Here is a 25161-nt window from a genome sequence, read left to right as displayed (position 1 = left end):
CTCCCAACATTTGCCTGAATATGTCTGAATGTGCTTAAGCATCTGTATTCATCCCATTGTGCATTGACATATTCATGAAGAATTCACAACTCCAAAACGGATTATTCACAACATAGAATATGAGAAGTTACAATTCCTCGTTTGCCTATACAACACATTGCAGCAAGATGCACCTACTGATTTTACCTTCCTTTACGGAAAATATTCCAGACACACTCTGCAACCACTTCATCATTTGCAGTCTACACCCCCCTCAAAAAACACACCCCTTGTCCTTTTAAATAGTCATCTATTATGGCAGTAATTTGACACTCTCCAAAGTTATCGCTTTCATCAAGATTTGTTTGTTCACCTGCCAGGTGTATGTGTTCTGGGAACATTGAGAGATCCTATCTCTTCCCACAACAGGACTATGTTGTGCTGAAGCCCAAATAAAAAACACTGCAGGGGTGTTTTGCAGTGGGAGGTGTGAAGCAAAACCTCCATGTTGGAGCAAGCTGTTATGTAGGTCAGCAGAGGGGCAGAGCAGTGAATTCCATGTTAATTGGGGAGGGGGGCAAAAGAATGTAACATTTATCTAATTCTACCCAAACTGCAGATGGCAAAGAAACATGGAAACGTTTTCACTCTAAGGGGAGGAACTCAGCCTGTTATAATTCTGTCTGGATTTGAAACTATAAAAGAAGCACTAATAAAGCATTCAGAAATATTTGCTGGAAGACCACTGACCCCTTTCTTCAAAGTTATAACGAAAGGAAAGGGTAAGTCCTTATAAATGCATTGGACTTGTTTTAATTCCGGAATGATAATAAAGGAACGTTAAAGGAAAGTCTATTTTTTAAAAAAAGAAAACCTTGAAAGTTTCGGCCAGTTCAGATTTCTCTATCCAGCAGGCATCATCCCCATTTACTCAGTATGTGGAAGGTGTGTTCTACTGTGTTCCTCTGGAATGGTGGAGGGTCATTTGAGCCCTGTGAGATCAGTCTGGAAGTCACAGAACTTGTGTGGAGGGAGGGTTCAGGGGAGGATGAACAAGAACCTCTTTTCTGTTGCATGTCTGCAGCTCTGCTGAGTAAAGGGGGACATTTTCACTTAGGAACATTAGAATAGCCCGGCTGGACCAGGACAGCAGTCCATCAGCAATATTATCTCACACAAGGGCCAACCAGGTCCTCTGTAGGGCTAACAACGGACCACAGAGGCTGAGGCCTTCCCCTGACGTTTCCTCCTGGCACTGGACTTTAGAGGTTGACCATCTCTGAAAGTGGAGGTTCCTTTAATTATTATGACTAGTAGCCACTGATAGAGTTATCCCCCTAAGAATCTATCTAATCCTCTTAAAATGTTGTCTATGCCTTTTGTTGACCTTCACAGTTGTTGAACGCTGGGCCTAGGGCATCATAAAGTTCAACAGTGGGTACTAGCCACCATGACTGAAGGGAGCCAACATTTACAGGGGCAGCAATTCTCTGAACCCCAGTGTTGGAAAGTTGCAGCAGGGGAAGACCTCAGCCTCTCTGCTCTGTTGATGCGTCCAGATTCCGAAATATGTGCCACGGCCCAGTGTCTTAGTCAAATAGTGATTCTTCATCGGCACAGCAATTTTACCAGAGCTCTTGAACGTTTAGACGTGAAGTACATTCAGTTTCACAGTTTCTAGGCTGACAACTGAAATCGTTATTCACATGAACTACTACAAGTGATAATGTCTCTTTGAGTTTCGATGGCTTCAGGTATTGTGTTTGCAAATGGTCACACCTGGAAGCAGCAACGGAAGTTTGGGATAGTGACCATGCAGAAGCTGGGGAAGAAAGTTCTGACACATCAAATACAAGCAGAGGCCCAACAGCTGGTTGAGATTTTTGCAAGTGCAAATGGTATGTTTGACTGAGATAGGGCTGGCAGGTTCTACTCTGCAGAAATCTTTTCCAAGGACTGTCTCCCGATATATGATTTCTTGTGACTGTAAAATAATTTAATTCTGCATTTTCAGGGTGCTTTAAACTGTTACTTTTTATGGTATTTCAGGACTGTTTTGCTGCAATATGGAATTCTGTTTGGGAGGTTTTCCATTGACTATTCCCTTAAGCCACGAGAAGGCTTAACTTTTTCACTGGTTGCTGCAAGTCTAAATGATCAATCACAGTCTACTAAGGTAGCACTGCTGACACCATCCAAAAGCTGGCCTATGTGTCATCTCCACCGAATACACTCACAAATATGCTAGCACTTCTTCCTTGAAGCTCCCCATAACAGATGTGCCATTGGCTGGTGTGGGTTTTCAGGATTTACACCATAAAAGACAGTATAGAGTTCACTGTGAGATTATTGTGGCATGCTTCTGAAGATGCCAGCAGAGGTGGAGCTACCAGGGGTCCAGGGGGTGCACGCTGCTCTGGCTGCATGCCTAGTGGGTGGAAAATTGCCTCCTGCCCTCCTGCAGCAGCCCCCTCACGCCCCCAGGGGCATGTCCCACATGGTGCATCCCCCACAGTGCCTCCCCTACACACTCATCTTTGTGAAACAGTGCAGGCTGCAGAAGTGGTCTGTTCCCTTCAGGCTGAAAATGGCCTGGTGGCAACTACACTTCCCAGGAGACCTTGCAAGTCTCTGGGTCTCTTTGGAAGTGTAGCTCCCATTAGGCCATTTTCAGCCTGAAGGAACAGGCTGCTTCTCCAGGGGGTGGAAAACACAGAGTGTGCACCAGGCCTCTGGGTGCCAGTCATAGATGAGGGGGAAATGTTGGGAGCCAAACCAACCAGTCCATGGCCACACAGCCCAGAAAATCAACAACACAGAGAAAAGCAACCCTTTGATGGTAATCCGGACTATGACCTCATTACCTGCAGGTTCCACAAATTCTCAATTGGCCATTAGCTGCGAGGCATTTATGAGCTTTTTTGCAGACAAAGTCGCGTCGCTCCACCAGGACCTTCCTGCCACCTTGAATACAATTAGTGAACTAGAGGCTCCCTTGCCGTCTTCTGGCCCTTGTTTGGCCCAGTTTTCCCTGCTCTCCGAAGCCAGTGTCGACAGGGTCCTGGCTGCTGTTAGACCTACTATTTGTCCTCTGGATCCGTGCCCCTCCTGGCTTATTAAAGCCTGCCAGGGGGAGCTACGACCCCACCTGTTGAAGATCATCAACAGCTCCCTTGAGCAAGGAGTCTTTCCGGGTGGGTTGAAGGAGGCAGTGGTCCGCCCACTCTTAAAAAGACCATTGTTAGATCCAGGAGATCTGGCCAATTACCGCCCCATCTCGAACCTTTCGTTTCTGGGGAAGGTAATTGAAAGAGTGGTGTTGGAGCAGCTTCAGGGCTTCCTGGAGGACACACAGGCTTTCAATCCCTTCAGTCCGGCTTCCATGCTGGGCATGGGACGGAGACTGTTGTCGTAGCTGTCACAGACACGCTCCGCATTAAACTTGACCAAGGCGGATCGGTGCTGCTGGTATCATTAGATCTCACCGCAGCGTTTGATATGGTCAATCACAATCTTTTGGCCCACCGCCTGGCAGCTTCCGGGGCACTGTCCTTCAGTGGATTGTCTCATTCATTCGTGACCGGAGTCAGCAAGTGTGGTGTGGGGACCAGGCCTCCCAGAGGTGCCTGCTTTATTGCGGTGTGCCTCAGGGGGCATTGCTCTCCCCGCTATTATTTAATATCTATATGCGACCCCTTGCTCAGTTGGTGCGGAGCTTTGGGCTGATCTGTCACCAGTACGCTGATGACACTCAGCTCATTCTGCCAATGGAGGGCGGGCAGTCGCTGCCCCTGCGGCTCTACAGCATTGTTTGGAGGCGGTTGCTGGTTGGTTGCAACAGAGCAGGTTAAAACTGAATCCATCGAAGACGGAGATCCTTTGGCTGGGCCGCCGGGGGGAGGTGGGGGATTTTCAGCCGCCGGAGTGGGAGGGGGCTACATTGGCACCAGCCTCCTCTGTCCGCAGCCTGGGGGTCCACCTGGATTCGTCTCTTTCAATGCAGACCCAGGTGGCCCATGTAACCCGGGTTGCATTCTTCCATCTTTGACAGGCCCGGCGGTTGGCCCCCTTCCTCTCCCAGGCAGACCTTGCCACTGTGATCCATGCAACGGTCACCTCTAGGTTAGACTATTGCAACTTGCTCTATGTGGGCCTTCCCTTACGTCTAATCCGGAAGTTGAAACCGGTACAACATTTTGAGTACCATAAGGCTGCCATAGGTCCCTTCCCCCAGTGAAGTCTCGTCTAACTTGTGGTGATCCCTGGTGGGTTTTTCAAGGCAAGAGACTTCAGAGGTGACTTGCCATTTCTTTCCCCTATCCAGCTGAGAGAGGTCAGAGAGCTGAGATTGGCTCAAGGCTTCATGTGGAGAAATGGGGGTGGGGAATCAAACCCGGCTCTGCAGATTAGTTCTTTTCAAGCTCTCTGAAGGAAGTGACAAACTTCATTTTGCAAGACCTGAGCAAGGCTGTTAACAATAGGACATTTTAGAAGACATTGGTTCATAGTCGCCATCAGTCAGAATCGACTCAATGACATATAACATGCAAGCTGCATTAAATATAATGGGCTGTACATCTATCTAAACTTAATTAGGATTACTTCCTAAGTGACCTGAAAATCTAATCTGCATTGATGGGTTAATCAGTTGGCACCTTTGACACTTAGAAGAGTGTCAACTTCCTTTGCAAATAGTGGAGATATTTTTGGAAAAGTAATCTGGACGAGGATTTTGAAATGCTTAATTTTTTCCTCTACAATTCCCATGATCATCTTGAATCTGATGGCAAATTTAAAATGTTTAGCTTTTCATCCTGATGTGTTATACCTGCCACAAATTGAAAACTGTAGTTTCCATCACAGTTAGCATGGGGTAGGGGGCTTCTGAAGATAATCTGGGTTGTGATCCCCTCCATTCACTCCCACAATTATCCCACGGCCTTAGCTGAGTCTCCTAGATTTATTTTTATTTCCTAGATTTATTTTCTTTTAGATTTATTTTCTCCTAGATTTATTTTCTGAAGAGCTTTGCCTTCCCCAGATACATGGATGGACAGACAGATGCACACATCTTCTTATGGTTACAGATACCTCAAGTCTCAGATCCATTAACAAAGCTGTACAAATGCAAGCATAGGATCTCTCAGCTGACCTCCTTTCAAATTGAAAAAAACCTCACAATCTGCAGAATAATTTGTGAAACCGTCATGAATTCTCAAACTAACTCGTTCATCAAAATGTACCCCAAGATATTTAGAACATACCCACTGTTTACTTAGATGTCCCTCAATAGTCCATTCATATTTCTTAGATGGTTCTCCATAATCCACTCCCCTTTTCGGAGTAATTAATGCTAAATTTCTCTCTCTTACAGAAAGCCTCCAATTTAGCTTGCCTCTGTCTCATCTGTCTTGATTTATTGATAATAGGACCATTTCATCAGCATGCAACTGGACTGAAACTTTATTAACATTAAAGTAGGAAGGGGAAAATCAATGTTCAGCAGCTTTCAGTCTAAACAACCTGATTTTTTGCATTTAAAAGAGGTAAAACTATTGTTAATGTTGTGCATATACCTTGGTTTTCAGGGCAGCCATTTGACCCTTCATTACCCATCATTAATTCAACCAGCAATGTGGCATGTGCTCTCGTTTTTGGACGTCGGTATTCTTCTTCTGATGAAGAATTCTTAAAGTTGACTGAAATTGTTAACTACAATACAGAATTTGGAGGTACCTTCTCTCACCTTGTGAGTAGTCTTTTGCTTTTCTGTTGTCTTGGGATGAGATTAGGGCATCTCACTGCATGGATGATGAAGCAGTGCTGGGAGAAAGAGCTTATACATGAAAATGCCTTTTGTTCCATCAGGTCATTGGTTCCTTATGATCAGTATTGTCTAGCCTCAGACTGGCATCAGCTATTCAGGGTCTGTCTCCAGAGATGAGGCAGTAAATGGTTGGGATAATAATGGTGGGAGCAAGATACAACTCGAGGATGAGGTGTATTTTTATTTTGTCAGCTGCCAGGGGCACAGTTTTTAGGCTAGCGGCACCAAAATTTCAGGGATTCTTCAAGAGACTCTCTGGATGATGCCATCCAAGTTTGGTAAAGTTTTGTTCAGGGAGTCCAAAGTTATGGACCCCCAAAAGGGGTGTCCCTATCCCCCATTGTTTCCAATGGGAGCTAATAGTAAATGGGGCTACATTTTGAGGGTCCATAACTTTGGACCCCTTGAACCAAACTTCACCAAACCTGGGTGGTATCATACGGATAATCTCTTTCTGATACCAGCCAGGTTTGGTGATCGAGGATGAGGTGTATTTTTATTTTGTCAGCTGCCAGGGGCACAGTTTTTAGGCTAGCGGCACCAAAATTTCAGGGATTCTTCAAGAGACTCTCTGGATGATGCCATCCAAGTTTGGTGATGTTTGGTTTAGGGGGTCCAATGTTATGGACCCCCAAAGGAAGTGCCACATCCCCCATTGTTTCCAATGGAAACTAATAGTAGATGGGGCTACCCTTTTGACGGTTCATAACTTTGGACTCCCTGAACCAAACTTCACCAAACCTGGGTGGTATCATCAGGAGGGTCTCCTAAAGATACTCTGAAATTCTGGTACTGCTAACATAAACATTCCTCCCCTGACCAAAAAACCAGTTTTGAAGTTTTTGAATACCAGAGAGAACACAAATGGTGGCAAAAGAGAAGCAAGTTAGCTGTAAGGGAGGCAAAAAAGGATTATGAGGAACGCATGGCTGTGAACATCAAAACCAGCAACAAACAGTTCTTCAAGTACATCAAAAGCAGGAAGCCAGCAAGGGAAGCGGTAGGCCCGTTAGATGACAAAGGAACAAAGGGTGTGCTAAAAGATGACAGGGGAGATTGCAGAAAAGCTGAATGGAATTCCTTTGCATCTGTCTTCACCCAAGAGGAGGTGAGGAAAATTCCTGCACCCTGGAACCAAGCTTCTGTAGGAGGCTTAATCCGCAGGAACTTAAACGAAGATAGTGGTAGACAAGGAAGAAGTTCTGGCAGCCATTGGATAAACTAAATGCTACTCAAATCCCCTGGCCCAGATTGCATTCTACCCAAGAGTTCTTAAAGAGCTCAGAAGCTAATGAAATTGCTTGATGTTCTCACTTTTCAATATGCAACTTATCAGCCTTTGAAATCAGGGGCTCCATCCCTGAAGACTGGAAGATGGCCAATGTCACACCAATCCTTTAAGAAAGGATCTAGGGGGGGGACCGAGGAAATTACAGCAGGCCAGCTTCAGTTTGACATTCTGTTCCACCAATGGTAAATTAAGTAGAATCTGTCATTAAAAGAAGATAAAAAGAATTATAAAACATGTAATACCAAAAGCAGAAACCTGCTGAGAAAGAGGAAGTCAGCATGGCTTTTGCAGAGGCAAACTCTGTCTCTACAAACTTACTTCTAGAGTTCTTTGAGGATGTAAATAGGTGACATGTGGATAAGTGGGGAACCAGTGGACATTGTCTACTTGGATTTCCAAAAAGGCTTTTGACAAAAGTTCCTCACCAGAGAGACTATTGAGAAAAACTCAGCAATGGAAATGGAATAAGAGGGGAAGTCCTCCTCATGGATTTAAAAAAACTGGTTGGAGAAACAGGAAGCAAAAGAGTGGGTGTAAATGGGGGAAATTCTCAACAAATGTGGAGAGATGTGGGAGTGGTGTCCCCCAAGGATCCACAGATGGGGACCAGTGCTCTTTAACCTATTCATAAATGACCTGTGCGAAGTAGGGGTGGGTAGCGTGATGAGGTGGCCAAGAGTTTTGCCCCGAGCATGATACCAAATTCATGCTAGGGTGGGTGAGAACCACAAGTTGGATTCGTGAAGGAGGCTCCAAGCGGGACCTTTTGATAAATTCAGGGTGAGTGGGCTAAGAAGTAATGGCAAATGCAGTTCAATGTAAGCAAAATGCAAAGTGATGCACATAGGGGCAGCTAAAAAAATGCCAAACTTCACATCATCAGCTACAGAGGGTCAGTGCTATCAGTCACAGAGTTCAGGAAAGGGATTTGGGCGTCTTAATTGATAGTAGTTCCATGGGAATGTCAACTCAATGTATGGCAGCTGTGAAAAAGGCAAACTCTATGCTGGGGATAATCAGGAAGAAGTGGGAATTGATAATAAAACTGCAAAGATTGTCATGCCCTTATATAAAAGCCGATGCTGCGACTCACACTTTGGAGTACTGTGCATTTCAGTTCTGGTCACCACATCTGCAAAAAAGGATATTGAAGAGATAGAAAAAAGTGCAGAGAAGGGAACTAACGAGGGATGATTGAGGGACTGGAGCATACTCCTTCGCACCCTTTATGAGGAAAGGCTGCAGCCGCTTTGGGACTCTCTTTTAGTTTGGAGAGGAGACGTCTAAGGGGGGATATGATTGAAGTCTATAAAATTATGCATGGGGTAGAAAATGTTGACAGAGAGAAATTTTTCTCTCTTTCTCACAATACTAGAACCAGGGGGCATTCATTGAAAATGCTGGGGGGAAGAATTAGAACTAATAAAAGGAAACACTTCTTCACGCAACGTGTGATTGGTGTTTGGAATATGCTGCCACAGGAGGTGGTGATGGCCACTAACCTGGATAGCTTTAAAAGGGGCTTGGACAGATTTATGGAGGAGAGTCAATTTATGGCTACCAATCTTGATCCTCTTTGATCTGAGATTGCAAATGCCTTAACAGTCCAGGTGCTCGGGAGCAACAGCCGCAGAAGGCCATTGCTTTCACATCCTACATGTGAACTCCCAAAGGCACCTGGTGGGCCACTGCGAGTAGCAGAGAGCTGGACTAGATGGACTCTGGTCTGATCCAGCTGGCTTGTTCTTATGTTCTTATGAAGGATTTTAACTCTTGTGTTTTAGCTTGTTTGCTGATTGAGCTAAGGTTTTTGTACTTTTAAAGTTATTATTGAGACCATATTGTTTATGTTGACTCTCTTTTCCACTTACAGAGCTAGTTTACTGTTTTTCTTTGACATAAATATTCAAAAACATTTAACCTACTGATGCCTCAATTAATGTAATTTTATTGGTATCTATTTTTATTTTACAAATTTACCAGTAGCTGCTGCATTTCCCACCCTCAACTTATATACATGTCAATAAGTTTTCCCAGTTTTTCGTGGTAAAATTAGGTGGCTCGACTTATATGAGGGTCGACTTATACACGAGTATATACGGTATATTGAAATCATGAATATCTCTTGTTGCAACCTTCCACTATGGACATTCCTTTCAAATTCTCTACCTGGCATCAGTTTCTACCTGCAAAAATGTATAGTCTTCTGGCATTTCAAAAAGTAACAGAATTGTATTGTAGCAGAAGTGTTCATGGACAACTGCCTACATCTTCTGATACAGCGAATGGGTTCTCACCAGGCACGCTCTTTATATAGGACAAAAACACCACAGAAGGATGAAGTGGCCATAACTGCCCTGAGCCCCTTGGGGGAGCGTGGTAAATTGGAAGGATGGATGGATGGAAGGAAGGATGGATGAATGGATGGATGGATAAAAGGGAGGATGGATGGATGGATGGATGGATGGATGGATGGATGGATGGATGGATGGATGGATGGATGGATGGATGGATGGATGGATGGATGGATGGATGGATGGATGGATGGATGGATGGATGGATGGATGGATGGATGGATGGATGGATGGATGGATGGATGGATGGATGGATGGATGGATGGATGGATGGATGGATGGATGGATGGATGGATGGATGGATGGATGGATGGATGGATGGATGGATGGATGGATGGATGGAAGGATGGATGGATGGATGGATGGATGGATGGATGGATGGATGGATGGATGGATGGATGGATGGATGGATGGATGGATGGATGGATGGATGGATGGATGGATGGATGGATGGATGGATGGATGGATGGATGGATGGAAGGGATGGAAGGGATTGATTGATTGATTGATTGATTGATTGATTGATTGATTGATTGATTGATTGATTGATTGATTGATTGATTGATGGGAGTCAGGGCAAAAAGTAATTAAGAAAAATCTCAATAGACCAACCTTTCCCAGCACCAAGCAGCCCAGTTCATCATCAAATATCTAAAAGGCACCCTAGACGTTGATCAGTCTCTCATGCTGGATATCAGAATATTCCCAAAGGTTGTTCCTGAGAAAGTGGAATATGATGGTATACGATGACCACAGAAGCCATAGCTGCAGTTGCAAACTTGGTAGAGGAGAAGCAGGTGTCTGCCTTGAAGCGGGAGGTTCTCCCTTGGCTATGAATGTATTCTCGTTTTGTATTCATGGTTGGAATATCAATGAGCATGTCACAGATGCTCTGCTAGGGAAAGAATGCAACCACGCAGCATGCTCAGTGCAGCAGTTGTGAGTGAGCAGGGAGAACCATTCTTCCTTAATCTCCTCCTCAAAAACTAGCTGTAAAAGAAAAAGAAAAAAGCAAGAGCTCTAGCTCTGTCATTGACCACACAGCTTGGGAAAGGAAGTTAAAAAAAACCAAAAAAGCAGAAAAAACTAAACAAAAAGTAGAAAACCAAGACCCAGAAGAACTGCAAAGCCAAGTTTCCAAATATCAAGCAATGGCGGAGGAGAGTATTTCCCACCAATGGTCAAAGGAAACTGATTTGTCCCTGCCTATTCTTCTGATGAGAGAAATCACCCATCAATCAAGGAGGTCCTCATCCTCCAAGTGAGAATTAAGCAATGTATTCCCGCTAATCCCCCACACAAACTGGCCTGCCTCCTGTAGCTGGTTATGGTAACTTAAACTAAGAAGAACATGTTAGGATGCCATTTACACATCTCCTTGCCATGCAGATCTAGGCCAAGGAACAATCTTTAGAGAACAAGAAAGGCGCTAGCAACATGGAGAAGAAAGGCGCTAGCAACAAGGAAGGGGAGATGAGGGGAAGGCATGGATGGCAGTGGGAAGAGTGGGAAGGTGGAGCTAAGCAGGCTAGTTGTGGGCAAAGGGAAGAAGTTCAAGGGAAAGATATGCTGACTGTTGGCAAAGCAAAATGAAATCCATGCTACAAGTGGTCTTGCTTGCTGCAGGGAGACTAGAAAGTGAAAGTGAGGCTTGAGAAACTACATCCATACAAGAAATCCTGCTGCAACAGACATTTGCCCCTGCTGCTCAGTAGATGCCTTTTGCATAACCAGCCATTGTTATCTTACATTCTACTTAACCAGCACTTACCTGGAATATATTTTTATTTTATTTATATCTCGCCCTATTCCTGCAGGGCTCAGAGTGGATCACAACATAAAAACTTGGTAACAATCATTAAAACTTTAAAATGTAAAATTCCCAGTACAAACATTAAAAACGACATATTAAACATCAAACACCACATAAGAATTAAAACCGATGGCAATAAGTAATCCTCCTCCATGCCTCCCCCTCCCCACAGAGGCCGAAAGAAGATGACCTACTTCACTCAATCCAGCTGGCTAGTTGGAAAAGGCCTAGTAGAACAGCCACGTCTTACAGGCCCTGCAGAACTGCCATAACTCCCACTGGGCCTTAACGTCATTTGGAAGTTTGTTCCACCAGGCAGGAGCCTGGGCTGTAAAAACCCTGGCTCTCGTTGAAGCCAGCCAGATATCTTTTGGGCCAGGGATCACCAGGAAGTTCCCCTCTGAGGAACCTTTTAGGGCAATTTGGGGAGATGCGGTCTTGAAGATATTCAGGTCCAATACCACTTATGGCCTTAAAGGTTAGGATCAATACTTTGAAAATGACCTGGAACTCAACCGGCAGCCAGTTCAGTTCTTTAAGGACTGGTGTTCTGTGCTCTTGACTGGCTGCTCCAGTAAGCAGCCTTTGTGGCCGTGTTCTGAACAAGCTTTAATTTCTTGATCAAAGAAAAAAGTTGACCAGCATAGAGTGAATTACACTAGTCAGTTCTTGAAGTGACCATTGCATGGGTTACCGAGGCAAGCTCAGGTTTAGAGAGATATGGAGTCAGCTGCCACCCCAGTCTAACATGGAAGAATGCAGTCTGGACTGCCCGGATAAGCTGGAGTCCAAAGTCACGCCCAGACTCTTGACTGATGCAGATAGTTGGACAACTGCACCGTCCAGAGTTGACAGCCAGACATTTATTTTATTTATTTATTTATTTTTCGGATTTTTAGACCGCCCCATCCCCTAGGGGCTCTGGGCGGTGTACAACACAGTAACCACCGTGTACAGCTAAAAACAACTAAAACCTTTAAAAGCAGCAGTAAAATAAGAAACTAACTCATAGAATGGCGTCCGCAGTCTCAATTTCAAGCCCTCTTGTCGGAGGGAAGGACAGCAATCCAGGAAGATGATAAGGCCTGAGACGTGATTGTAGCCATGGCTGGGGCACCATCAACGGCTGGGTACCTCCAAAAGCCCGGCGAATAACAGCTCCGCTGCTTACAGGCCCTGCTTGAAATTCCATAAAGGTCCCGCCCGAGGGTTCGGACAGCTGGTGGAAGAGCGTTCCACCAGGCTGGGGCTAGAGCTGTAAAGGCCCTGTAGCCAGCGTGGAGGCTAGCCGTATCATCAAGGGGCCAGGGACCACTAGTAGATTGGCCTCTGCTGAGCGTAGAGAGGGCCGCGATGTTAGGTTGCGATATTGGTGATGTGCGGTCCCCGGCGATAATGAAGGTCCCAGGCCGCTGTAATAGGCCTTAAAGGTCAGTACCAACACCTTTGAAGATGATTCTGGGAACTCTTACTGGAAGCCAATGCAGCTACGTGAGCACAGGCTGGATGTGATCCCAGATGGCAGTACTCTGCGAAAGAACGCGAAGCTGACATTTTGAACGATTGAGTTTTTTAACCTCCGAATCAAACGCAAGGGAAGGCCCGCCCGTGAGAGCGAAGTTACAATAGTCTAATCTGGAGATGACCGCTGCATGGATCACGGTATTGTACGGTTCCTGGGAGAGGAAGGGCCATACCGGAAGGCCTGACGGAAGGACTGGAAAAGCAACCCGGGTTACGACGGGCCACGCTGGCCCCATTGATAGAGACTTCAATCCAGGTGGACTCCCCCAGGTTGCGCAGACGGAGGGGGCCGGAATGTCGACTCTTGACCCCCTCCCACACCGGTGGCTGAAACATCCCCCTCTCCACATCGCGGCTCCAGCCAGAGGATCTCCTGACGTCTTTCGATGGATTCAGTTTTAACCTCTGTCGCGAACCAACCAGCAACCGGCCCAAACAATGCTGTAGAGCCACAGGGGCGTATTGTTCCCTCCTCCATCAACAGAATGAGCTGAGTGTCATTCATGCACTGATGACGGAGGAACGCGGCAAAACTCCGCATCCAGCTGAGCAAGGGGTGCGCATGCAGATGTTACCAATAACAGCCGGGATAGCGAATGCAAGTTCCCTGGGTACACCGCGAATGAAGCTGGCACTTCCTGGAGGCCTCAGCCCCGCGACTACTCACTTCGTTGAGTCCGCCCGCGGTTCGAGAAACGGCAGGGCAATCCATTGTAAGGACAGTGCCCCGCTCTATGCCGAGAGGCGAGCCAGGCGGTAGGCCAAAAGGTCCAATGGTCAATCAGGCCATCAAACGCTTCGTCGTAAGGTCTTAACAATACCAGCAGCGCCGATCCGCTTTGGTCAAGCTGCATCAACATGGAGACTTGTCTGTGACGGCGACGAGAACAGTCTCCGTCCCATGCCCAGCACGGAAGCCGGACTGGAAGGGGTCAAAAGCCGATGCGTCATCCAGGAAATCTTGAAGCTGCTCCAACACCACTCTCTCAATTACCTTCCCCAGGAACGAAAGATTCGAGACGGGGCGGTAATTGGCCAGATCTCCAGGATCTAATGATGGTCTTTTTAAGAGTGGGTGGACCACTGCCTCCTTCAGCCCATCCGGGAAAACTCCTTGCTCAAGGGAGTTGTTGACAATGCTCAACAGATGGGGCCGTAGCTCCGCTCGGCAGGCTTTCACAAGCCAAGACGGGCACGGATCCAGAGGACAGGTAGTAGGTCTAACAGCAGCTAAGGTCCTGTCAACAGCGGCTTCACGGAGCAGGGAAAACTGGGCCAAACATTGACAGGTCTCTCTCCCCAACCAAGCCACAGAACCTCCATCTTCACAGGATTCAACTTCAGTTTGCTCATTCTCAACCAACCTGCCATGGCTTCCAGACAGTGGTGGGGAAACTCAGGGGCTGAGGTCATCCAGCCCTCCATCGTAAGAATGAGCTGGGTGTCATCAGCATATCAATGGCTGCATCCTGATATTTCTAATGCCTTGATGACCTACTGCTAGTTATTTCATTTTGACTTTTTCCCTACGGGGACATTTATAGTGCTTTCCAGCTAGTTAGCAGATATGTGAGTTTATGTATATACAATTTCCTGTTTCCTGTTCCTGTTTCACAAGCCAGTAGTCTGGATGTAGTAGGTAATGTTTGGTTTGATTAAGCTTGCTCTAATACACACACCCCTTTTTCTGTTATTTTGAGGAGGCTGCTTAATCTGTTTACTGAAGCGTTCCCATGCTTTTCCCACCCTTCTGTAGTTATATGAAACATTCCCATGGCTCATGAAACATATCCCATGGCCATATAAGAAGTCATTTGTCTGTGTAGATGACTTGCTTTCATATGTAAAGAAGGAGATAGAAAAACACAGGGTGGAACCACCAATGGAAGAGCCACAAGATTTCATCAATTACTATCTTTTTCAGATGGAGAAAGTAAGTATCCACTTTGTGATTTCAGCTCACTTGAACTATTATGACACTCTGTCTTATGACTAAAGATCAACATTTACAGGACTACCAACAGGATTTTCTGACTAAAACAGCCAGACCTCCTGCTCTAGCCCACTCCTTCTTTGTGAGGGGGGGGGCAGTGATGCATCACTTCTGGGGGAAAGTGTAAGTGATTTGATCATAAAGTTTCCAGTGACTGCTAGAGCTACCCTACATCAGTTCCCCAGAAGTGACATAGCAACACATTGCATGCTGCCCCAAGAAGAAGTGTATTGGGGGAAAATGGTGCCCAGAGACAACTCCTTCTCCGAGCGCCTCACACATACACACTGTGACGAATGCATTCAGCCTGCATTCAGGTTACAGGGTGGACCCGCCCCTTAAAGAGTTAAGCCCTGGCCAGCCCTGATTGGCCAGAGAAAAACAAGCCAAGTCTATATAAACTGTCAGCGAGAGTGCTGAGGGGTTCTGGCTTTTTGAGTCATTTGACTATTGGGCTCTGACTGAGCTTTTGTGCCCTTGGGTACTTTTGAGACAGAGTGAGGTGAATTTGCCAAGTTCTCTCACTGCTGTGTGGCTGGATCATAGCTGAGGAAGCTATTGAGTCCCCTAATACCCTGAGTTTTGGAGGCGTGTGTCCGCCCTCAGGTGTTTTGTTTTCTTTTTGGTTTTATTTGTGAGGGAAACCTCTGAACAGTCTATAGGTCTGTCCTCCATCACAGTGAACAGCAGTCTTGGGAGGCCCAGCTCCTGTGGCAGAGAAGCCAGATTTTGGGAGTGTGGGTGAGGGAGGCTGTTGTGCCTGAATCCCACTGGGCAAAGGCTGGTTGTTTTATTTTTGTGAGGAGGAACAGCGGACTGAGTATTTTTATTTTTGAAGAGAGTGGAAAACCTCTAACAGTAACATCTTTGAGAAACCTTTTTAAAGTAAAATCTGGAGTGAAGGGACACCTGTGAATATCCAGTGTGTAACTTAAGTGAAGTACAGTGCTTGCAACCATTAAGAGTGAAAACAATATTTACTCTGTAACCGCTAAGCTTTAAGAACCAAACTTTCTCAGTAACCATCAAGCGTAAAACCTCTCTAGTTTATCTGAGAAGACTCTGTGTTAAAGCCAGCAAATAAAAGTTTTAAGTTTTGTGTTCATCTTATACAAACCTCTCCAGTCTTTATTATTATTTTTGTCTGTGCGTCTCTGTGTTCCCCAGTCAAGGTGGTGTCCGTTTAGAATCAGTTTTGGTGGGCTTTATTATATTTTGGTGGCAGCAAAAAAAAAGCAGAACATAGAAGCTCCTTCTTCCACACACACCCTCCATGCTAAGAGACGGGGCTTGGGGGCGTGGCCTTTCCCCTGAGCCCCGCTCCCAGCCTCCGTGCAGGTTGGCTTTTGAAAGCTGGAACTTTTGAAAGCTGACTTTTGAAAGCATGGAGGCCAGGGTGGGGCCGAGCCACCCTGCATCCCTGCAGGCTGGCTCCTGCTCTCCCATGCCCAGGGAGGGCAGAAGCCAGACTGCAGGGAGCCCAGGAGGGCAGAGCCCCACCACCACCCGCCGCAGAGCTCTGCTCCCACGTCCCTGAAGTCTGGCTCCTACTCTCCCCAGGGCCTGGCAAGGGGCAGAAGCCAGCCTGCAGGGAGCTTGAGAGAGCGGGACTCTGCCATCTTCCACTGCAGAGCTTCCTCCCCCCCCCCACCCCCCCACATCCCTGGAGGCTGGTTCCTGCTCTCCCCGGGGCCTGCAAGGAGGCTGGGAGGGTTGAGCCCTGCCCCCACCCACCACGGAGCCTTGCCCCACCATCCCTGGAGTCTGCTTTTTATCATCTCCACCTGAAAAGACAGTTGGCCCCTTATCTCTCCAGGTCTGACTTGGCCACAGTAATCCATGCAATGGTCAGGTTGGATTATTTTAATTCACTCTATGCAGGCCCTTGAGTCTGATCCAGAAATTGAAACTTGTGGAGCATGCAGCTGCTAGGCTCCTAGCTGGAGTTTCTACCAAATACCATATAACTACAGTCTTATACCATCTACATTGGCTGACTATCAAGTACCAGGTCATTTTCAAGGTTCTAGTTTTGACCTTCAAGGCTGTGGGCGGACTAAATCACAGGGAAGAGAGATGCTAGAATGTATGCACTTTATACACTTTTCACACTGTACATCATGTAATACTACAGACACATACACCCTCCTTTGTACCCAACAGTGGACAATTTAAAATTACACACACCCTCCAATTCCATACTTCCAATCAAAATGGGAATGCAAAACTCCACCTCGCTGATATACAAGAATTTAAAAGGCAGAAACAAATATTCCCTTTTCCATCTCTGAACAATTCTGATCATGCCCACAACAATAGTTAAGGGGAATGCACAATTAATAGTTTAAGAAACTTACATTTTTTCTAAAGTCAAACAATTCAACTCTGTTTACAAAACAGGACACGGTAAATATCTGCTATTTTTCCTGTTGGGTATTTTAACTTCCCTAGGAGCCTGTACTCGTCAGAGGCTGCTCCTGAACTTTTTATATAGCCTCATATCCATGGATGAAAAATCAGATGATAATTCTTCCATTGTTCAGGTTGTGGAGTCCATCCCATTACATTCCTTCTCTCTTTCTAGAAACATTTTATGAGTCTTTGGATAGCATATTTGGGAATCAAAGCAAAAATCATTGTAAAACACATTTCTTTTTTTTCCCCTTGGTTGTCAACCACAGAGCAAGAATGACCCCACTTCAACATACGATGAGGAAAACCTGTTCCAGTGTATTTCTGACATCTTCTCCGCAGGGACTGACACAACAGCCAAAACTCTGCAATGGGCATTGCTTCTTCTCATGACTCATCCAGATATCCAAGGTGAATAAGAATTACGTTATGTAAACAAGAGTCATTCTATTTTTACCAGTTGGTTAAAGAGTTCATAACTTTGGGCTGATAAATATATCAACACAAACTGAGGTCTGCAAAGAACTGTTGGGAGAATTAGTGACTTGGCATTTTCCCTATTATGTAGAGAAGCCTATTATGGTTTCTATAATGTCTTAATGGGTTTTTAAGAATATTCCCATGCTTCTGCTACAGAGTCATGCTCAAGTAAACTCATAATAAAAACCATACAACAATAAAAACCAGAAGTTATTATAAAAACCAGCAACTCGACAAAAACACCATAACAACTATCCATAAAATTTCAGATGAGCTGTATTTGTAGTTAAACAGACATGCATACAAGAATCTTAGCTGCTCAGAGGAACGATCTGCTGCCCATTGAGAAGCATTGGGTATAAGAACACAACAACATAAGAAATAGCCTGCTGGATCAGACCAGAGTCCATCTAGTCCAGCACTCTGCTACTTGCAGTGGCCCACCAGATGCCTTTGGGAGCTCACATGCAGGATGTGAAAGCAATGGCCTTCTGCTGCTGCTGCTCCTGAGCACCTGGTCTGCTAAGGCATTGGCAATCTCAGATCAAGGAGGATCAAGATTGGTAGCCAGTTCGTTACAGATTTTAGATTGTTACAGATTATTAAATTCTTTGAAATAGAGTGGACTTTCTGGTTGTTATACAGCTCCGATTCAGACATTCATGTGTAAACTCTTGGGCCCAAAATCTAGAAAAAATGGAGTTGTGGCGTTTACCCTCCTCACCCAGGGTTTTCGGGCAGCATATCCTTCCCTCCTACCCTAGCCTGGGGGTTGGTTGCCCCAGATGGTGACTCTTCCAATTGGCCCGAGGGGCAAAGAAACAACCACGCCCACAGGGTGCCTGGTGTACGCAGCAGCCCTTGCCCCATGCCACCCTCCTCCTAGCAGGTCTCTCTGCCTTCCTTCCCCTGGCTGACCTGAGAGTTCACACCCTCCCTCTCTCTCTCTCCCTTGTTGCTTCACAGGGAGAGGAGTTTTCAGGGGTTTGCCTCTCCCCAGTTGCCTCTCAGGGAGAGAAGGTTTCCACCCTGTGTGAAAGGTTCCCACCCTGTTACTTCACAGGGTTGGGGCCAGCCTAAACAGTTCTAGGTTCTGGCAGGGGGTCTTGGCTCCAGTGTTCTCTTCCCTCCTTCCCACCATTTTGTCCCTTTCCCTTGCCTTTTCACACCATCACCCACATTCCCTGCTGCTGCGGCAACTCCAGACTCTCCCTTTCCCACTTCCTTATATCCCTTCTGCCCTCTCATTTCTCTCCCTCGTTCCAGCTGCTTCCCCAGCTCATCTCTCACATCCCCCTCAGCTGTGAGCGGGCAGGCCCTAATGGACCTAAAACTCCTCTCTCCCCTGACTTCCTCTTTGCACAAGGCCTACAAGGCCTCCACTGCCACTGCAAGAGGCTCCTCTGAGGCTGTCACTTCCCCCGCGGTGCCGGCCCGTGCATGACCCAGCGGGGTGAGTCCAGGCACCACGGCGATCTCTGCAGCCAAGCCCGGACAGGAGTATTCACACAGTTCCTTTTTCCCTTCAGACTTCCCCAACCTGTAGGATCACTTCAGAGCTTTTGAAATAAATTCACCTCAGAACTGGGGGTTCATGTGCGCATCAGTGGGAGCAAAGGGGGGAAGGCATGCCTCCATGCAAAGGCGCATTGGTGACCAACGTTAGCTCCAGGACTGCCTGCACGGAGGCATGCCAATGACCTGGGCCTGCACTGGGCTCATGTACCCTGGATGCACCCCGCTTTGTTTTGGCCATGTGGAAAGGGACTTTGTCATACACATCAGTCCTTGTGGTGGAAGCTGCATAGTAGATTCTCTCTAACTGCCATCAGGAAAAATCAAATGTCCCAACAAGTGTGTGTGTCTGCATTCCTTGCTCTCTTCTTCAAAATGCATACCTTGCCTTCTCTAGAGAACTGTGATATTCTTTTTAATGTATCTATTCAGTGATAATATTGCACACTTGGTGAGCAGTATTGCATAGGAGATTAATATCTACAGTGTTCGATAATGCATCAGATTCCAGGAAGTGCAGAATCAAAAATCCGCAAGAAGTGATTCGTTAAAATGGTCAAAGCAGAGTGGAATCAATTCCACCTTGAGTTTAGGAAGTTCCGTTTTTTTAAAAAAAATTCTAGGTTCTTTTCTTACTCCTAGCATGGAGCAACTGTGTCTCCCTTAAGAGGTCAGGATTTTCTATCTATTGCGACTTTTGAGATCTTTTTCATGTAACCACTTGAACTAATTTCAGATGGAATAAGTGTCTACTAATGATCACTTGGCTATCCACAGACAAAAGAGGTGTCCAAAATAAATCTTATATTGTCCATCCTTTTCCACAGAGAAAGTACATAAGGAGCTAGACGATGCTTTTGGTCCCTCACAAACAATTGGCTATCAAGATCGGAAGAAAATACCTTATACCTTTGCTCTGATTCATGAGGTCATGCGTTACAAATGTATCCTATTAACTGGAAACCCTAGACTGTCTCTGCAGGATATCACCATTCTTGGTACTTTCATTCCTAAGGTAAAGAACGTTGTTATATTTGCAATTTTGTATTTAAAAACAAACACTATCCAGGGGGAACTTTAGGTAATGTATTCAGTCAGCTGAACAAGGATCTTGGAAACCAGGTTCAAATCCCTACTTGTGCCGTGAAAACTTATTGAATACTCTCAGGCCAGTCATACGTCAATTCCACACAACATAATAATACCAGGTTACATTCAGTATTTTAAAATCTGGGTTAATTTTATTCCGGTTTCTCCCTTCGTATGGGTGCCCATTTCCGTGAAGGAATCAAGTTAAGAGGAAATACTCCAATTTCTTTCGCACAAGCCTGGCTTCTTTTTTTTTACACAAAGATGCTTAAACATCCCCAGTGTGCTGCAATCTGATTGGCTCTCTCCCCCCACAAAGGTAATGCTTCTGATAGGCAGATCCACAGCAACTGCAGGAAAACCAAGCGGGACACAGACATCCCTTTTCTGTCGCTTTGGAAAGGAGCAGGTGCAGTGAAGAACACAGCAAGCACGTTGTGCTATACAAAGGAAAAACTTTGACCAATATTGAACATAAGAACATAAGTTAAACAGACATACATACAAGAATCTTAGCTGCTCAGAGGAACGATCTGCTGCCCATTGAGAAGCATTGGGTATAAGAACACAACAACATAAGAACTAGCCAGCTGGATCAGACCAGAGTCCATCTAGTCCAGCTCTCTGCTACTCGCAGTGGCCCACCAGGTGCCTTTGGGAGCTCACGTGCAGGATGTGAAAGCAATGGCCTTCTGCTGCTGCTGCTGCTGCTGAGCACCTGGTCTGCTAAGGCATTTGCAACCTGAGATCAAGGAGGATAAAGATTGGTAGCCATAGATCGACTTCTCCTCCATAAATCTGTCCAAGCCCTTTTTAAAGCTAACCAAGTTAGTGGCCATCACCACCTCTTGTGGCAGCATATTCTAAACACCAATCACACGTTGCGTGAAGAAGTGTTTCCTTTTATTAGTCCTAATTCTCCCCCCCCCCCCCCAGCATTTTCAATGAATGCCCCCTGGTTCTAGTATTGTGAGAAAGAGAGAAACATTTCTCTCTGTCAACATTTTCTACCCCATGCATAATTTTATAGACTTCAATCATATCCCCCCTCAGGCGTCTCCTCTCCAAACTAAAGAGTCCCAAACGCTGCATCCTCTCCTCATAAGGAAGGTGCTCCAATCCTTCAATCATCCTCGTTGCCCTTCTCTGCACTTTTTCTATCTCTTCGATATCCTTTTTGAGATGTGGCGACCAGAACTGAACACTGGGCAGAGCGCTATGTCCCAACCTCATTTAAAGGTGTGCAAGAAACCACAGCATGAGACACTCACTCACACACACACACACACACACACACACACACACACACACACACACACACACACACACACACACACACACACACACACACACACACACACACACACCCAATATACCAAATAACATTTGACAGGTCTTTGGGGCTGTCACAGGGTGAGAGCATCCTACCAGTCAGGTGCTTCCCCTCCCCTCCCCTCAGGACCTTGTTGGGAATGTGAGCCCAGAGCTGAGAGAGGCTAGGATCTCTGGGCTGTGGCTTAGCTAGCGAGCGGCGCTTGGCAAGAGCGAGCAGGAACAGGGCGCTCGTGTTCTCACACGTGGGCTTGCTTGTCTGTCTCCTGGAGGAACTGCCAAAGAGCAGAAAACTTGCTTGGGGGATGTTTTGGAAAGGGCAGGCTGCAACTCAGGAGAAATGAAACTAACATGATGTAAGGTGGGGAGATCAGGCGGCATGGTGGGGAAAATAAGTGGATCTTGCTCCCTTGGCATTCGCCCAGAAGTGAATTCAATGTGGGATTTTGGGAAAAGATCGCAATTTTAGTGGTTTTTTTAAAAACCCGGGATGTGGGAAATATTGCAGGACACACCTGCTTTGTGATCAGGAACCTTGAAAACCTCTTGGCCAAAACAGGATGTTTCCAGGGTGTTGTGGGGTTTCCAGGCTGTGTGGCCATGTTCTAGAACACGACCAAACAGCCCAGAAACCACACAACACCCCAGTGATTCTGGCCATGAAAGCCTTCAACAATACATGATATTTCCCTTGCTTAACCCGGGATGTTTGGATTGTGTGGAATTGACCGCACACTCTTTACCCCTGATCCTGATTGATAGTTGGACAAAAGAGCTCCAAGGATTACAAGGGTCATGATGTGGAGGCAGGCAGTGGCAAGCCACCTCCCTACATCTCCTGCCTTGAAAACCCTACGGGGTGGCCATAATTCAGGTGGCAAAAATAATGGGAAAAACCTCATAGCAAGGAACTCCCGGAATACTACAGAAGTTAATAAGAGACACTAGTCTTATTGTGCTCCTTCCCCTGCCAGCCCATTTCTTATTGGTACAGCTTAAAGGTTCTCCGTTCAAGGCAGCAATCCCATTTGAAAGGCCTCTGGGGAAGCGGCCACTCTCAGCTCTGCAGAAGGGAGTTGCAGAGTAAGGATACAACAGCTAAAAATGCTTCACACAACTCAATTGCTGTCAAGGCTGGTTCCCACAAGAAGGCCGCTTGAATCATCATAGGGTTGCCAACCTCCAGGTACAACCTGCATATCTCCCAGAACTATCACTAAATTCTTTAATACACTATCTGTGGAAAGCATCAATATGACATTGCTAGACCCCTTCTTTTTCTAGATAGAATCATCATATAGTGCAGCCGCACCTAAGACGCGGCCGCCATTGTGGGGGGGGAAGAGGGGGCCCGGCGAGGGCTTCTCAGCCTGGGTGGCGCATGTGCGGCCGATCCGCGCATGCGCAGAGGGCCTGGCGGATCCGGCCTGTCCTGCGCGTGCGCAGGGGGCCGGATTCAAGTGGCGGTGTGCTCTCGCGATGGTGAGAGCACGTCATCAGAATGGGCCGGGGAGCAGGGCCTATAAAAGGCCCTGCCTCGTGTTCCCGGGTCCATTCTGCGACCAGACGACGAGGGATTTTCCCACCCACCCGATCCCTGTATTTGTAATTTTGTCTGTTGTTACTCGTTATTACTTTCATCATGGCCATCTGCGGGGTGCACATGGGGGGTGATCCGCTGGCAAGGGGAGCTGGGGGAGCTCCCCTGTTATTACACCTCCTTAAGAGGCAGGGGTGGAGCAAGTCTACAGTTGGAATGCCCCGCGGGGGGCTAAGAAACTTGCGCCCTTAGTGGGGGGATGGAGAACGGGCTCCAGTTATGGGCACTTCACCGGTCTGGTATGTCTCACTCCAACCCTCCACTTGGGGCCTTTTCCCACTCACCATTTGCTGCGTGGTACTCCCGGCAAATAATCCGGGGGCCTGCTGCAGTCCCCACTACCTCAGCGGTGACAACGCAGCGACCCCAATTCTGCTGCTCTCCTTCTCCCTCACCGCGTACCTTTTCTGATCCTGGATTGAAGTGCAACTTTCTCAAAACCCCGGGCAGAGCACGGGCAGTGGGGAAGTCCAGGGTTGACTCTGCGTTTGAGTGTCCCGCCCCTGGTAGTGACGTGAAGCATTTTGCCCAATAAGGAAGCAGTGGGTTTCCCTTCCCTGCGCGCGCAGCCCCCTTTTTTTTTAATATCATGGAGAAGAGATCAACGTCTATTTGTAACAACGTGGAGTCCTTCCTTTACTTCAGGGCGTCACAAGCCTCAAAGCCTCAGAGAAAAGTCTCCCTGGTGGGAGAAACGTCAAACTCACTCAAACCCCTTACTGTTTGGAGGGGGTGGGTGGTCCTTGAGTCTTTTGGTAAAGCGGAGAAGGGGCGGAGGGATGGGGGGAATTCTCCTCCTTCCCAGTCGGGGCCTTTTGCCCCGTAGTCCTTGGCTTTCCCCCCTCTTTTCGCCCTCAGCCACCTCCTCCTCCCACCCCTGAGCTGGCAGGGAAATGAGAGAAAGACCCTGACCAAGCAGGAGGGGAGGAAGAGGGAGACCCGAAACTGAGGAAGCTCCTTGGCTGAGTATGCTGAACAGCCGCTCCAAGGGGCCAGGAAGGAGCCGGAAGAGAGCAGGGAACCAGTGGCAGAATGCGGGAAGAGGGAGTCCGTGTGTGTGGTGTGTGTGTGTGTGAGTGACAAAGAGAGCGCGCGTGAGAACGAAGCTGTGCGGGCGCTCCTGTGTGCGCTTGTGTGCTGCCTTTCTTCCTTCCTTCTCCAGGAGGTGTGTGTGTGCATGAGGGAGCAAGGAAGAGGAACGAGGAGGAAGAAAGCGAGCGAGAACGCTCCGCTCTCATGCGCGCGCTCTCTCTCTCTCTCTCGCGCGTGGCATGAGAGCTGTGCTCTGCAGCGTTCAGGCCTGCGGCTCTCCCTGGGCTGTTCGCCCTCCTTTGCCTGAGAAAGCAACGCAGGCTCGGAGCGCCGACTCCACCGGCTCCGATCCTTCCCTGGGGGGCGTGCATGCCTGCATGCAAGGTGGGCTTCCCTCCCCCACTCCGGCAAGTGGCCCGCAGCAGCGGCAGCCAATCAGAATGGAGTCCCGCTCTGCCGATCTTAGCAGAACAGCGGGGCCATGGGGAGTACTGCGTGTAAAAAACCGCAGTAAAAAGGTGAGTCTGACAGGCGTGCAGAGGTGCGTGGGGAGCATTAACCCGCGCTCAAGAACACCGGTTTTAACGAGCGTGGTGTGCCTCCGCTTTCAATATTGAAGTGGGAAAAGGCCCTTGGTTACATTCCTCCAGCAGGCGGGCTAGAGGAATTAATTTCTTCTGGGGACAGCACCCGGGCTGCCCAGATGCTTCGATCACCTCCTATGCTGCGCCAATTTGCTTTTCCTGTGCCTTTCTGTCAATAAATTCTTTGGCCATGGCCAGTTTTTTATTATCCATACTACATATATTGTCTGGTGTATTATTTGGGAATTGGGCTACCGAGCAGGAAGGGCCACACCTCCACCCGCAATGTCAGCAAAGAATAAGAGTGGGATGGAGCATGCACCAAGTCTTAAAGGA

General features: G+C 47.1%; 2 protein-coding genes across 2 annotated transcripts in view; both read left to right on the top strand.

Moving 5' to 3' along the window:
• The window catches only part of LOC125437765 (cytochrome P450 2C3-like), a 158989-nt gene that overhangs the window by 82551 nt on the left and 51277 nt on the right, over positions 1-25161 (top strand). The gene's annotated exons all lie outside the window — the stretch shown is intronic.
• LOC125437768 (cytochrome P450 2J5-like) overlaps positions 1-25161 on the top strand; it is a 31529-nt gene that overhangs the window by 3639 nt on the left and 2729 nt on the right. Inside the window, exons 2-7 of the mRNA XM_048505717.1 lie at positions 599-761; positions 1734-1877; positions 5568-5728; positions 14545-14721; positions 17463-17604; positions 20016-20203. Coding sequence (XP_048361674.1) covers positions 599-761; positions 1734-1877; positions 5568-5728; positions 14545-14721; positions 17463-17604; positions 20016-20203 — 975 coding nt within the window. The remainder of the gene's footprint in view (positions 1-598; positions 762-1733; positions 1878-5567; positions 5729-14544; positions 14722-17462; positions 17605-20015; positions 20204-25161) is intronic.

Source organism: Sphaerodactylus townsendi, linkage group LG08 (genome assembly GCF_021028975.2).
Source record: "Sphaerodactylus townsendi isolate TG3544 linkage group LG08, MPM_Stown_v2.3, whole genome shotgun sequence".
Lineage (NCBI taxonomy): Eukaryota > Metazoa > Chordata > Lepidosauria > Squamata > Sphaerodactylidae > Sphaerodactylus > Sphaerodactylus townsendi.
This window is presented reverse-complemented; position numbering and strand designations above follow the sequence as displayed.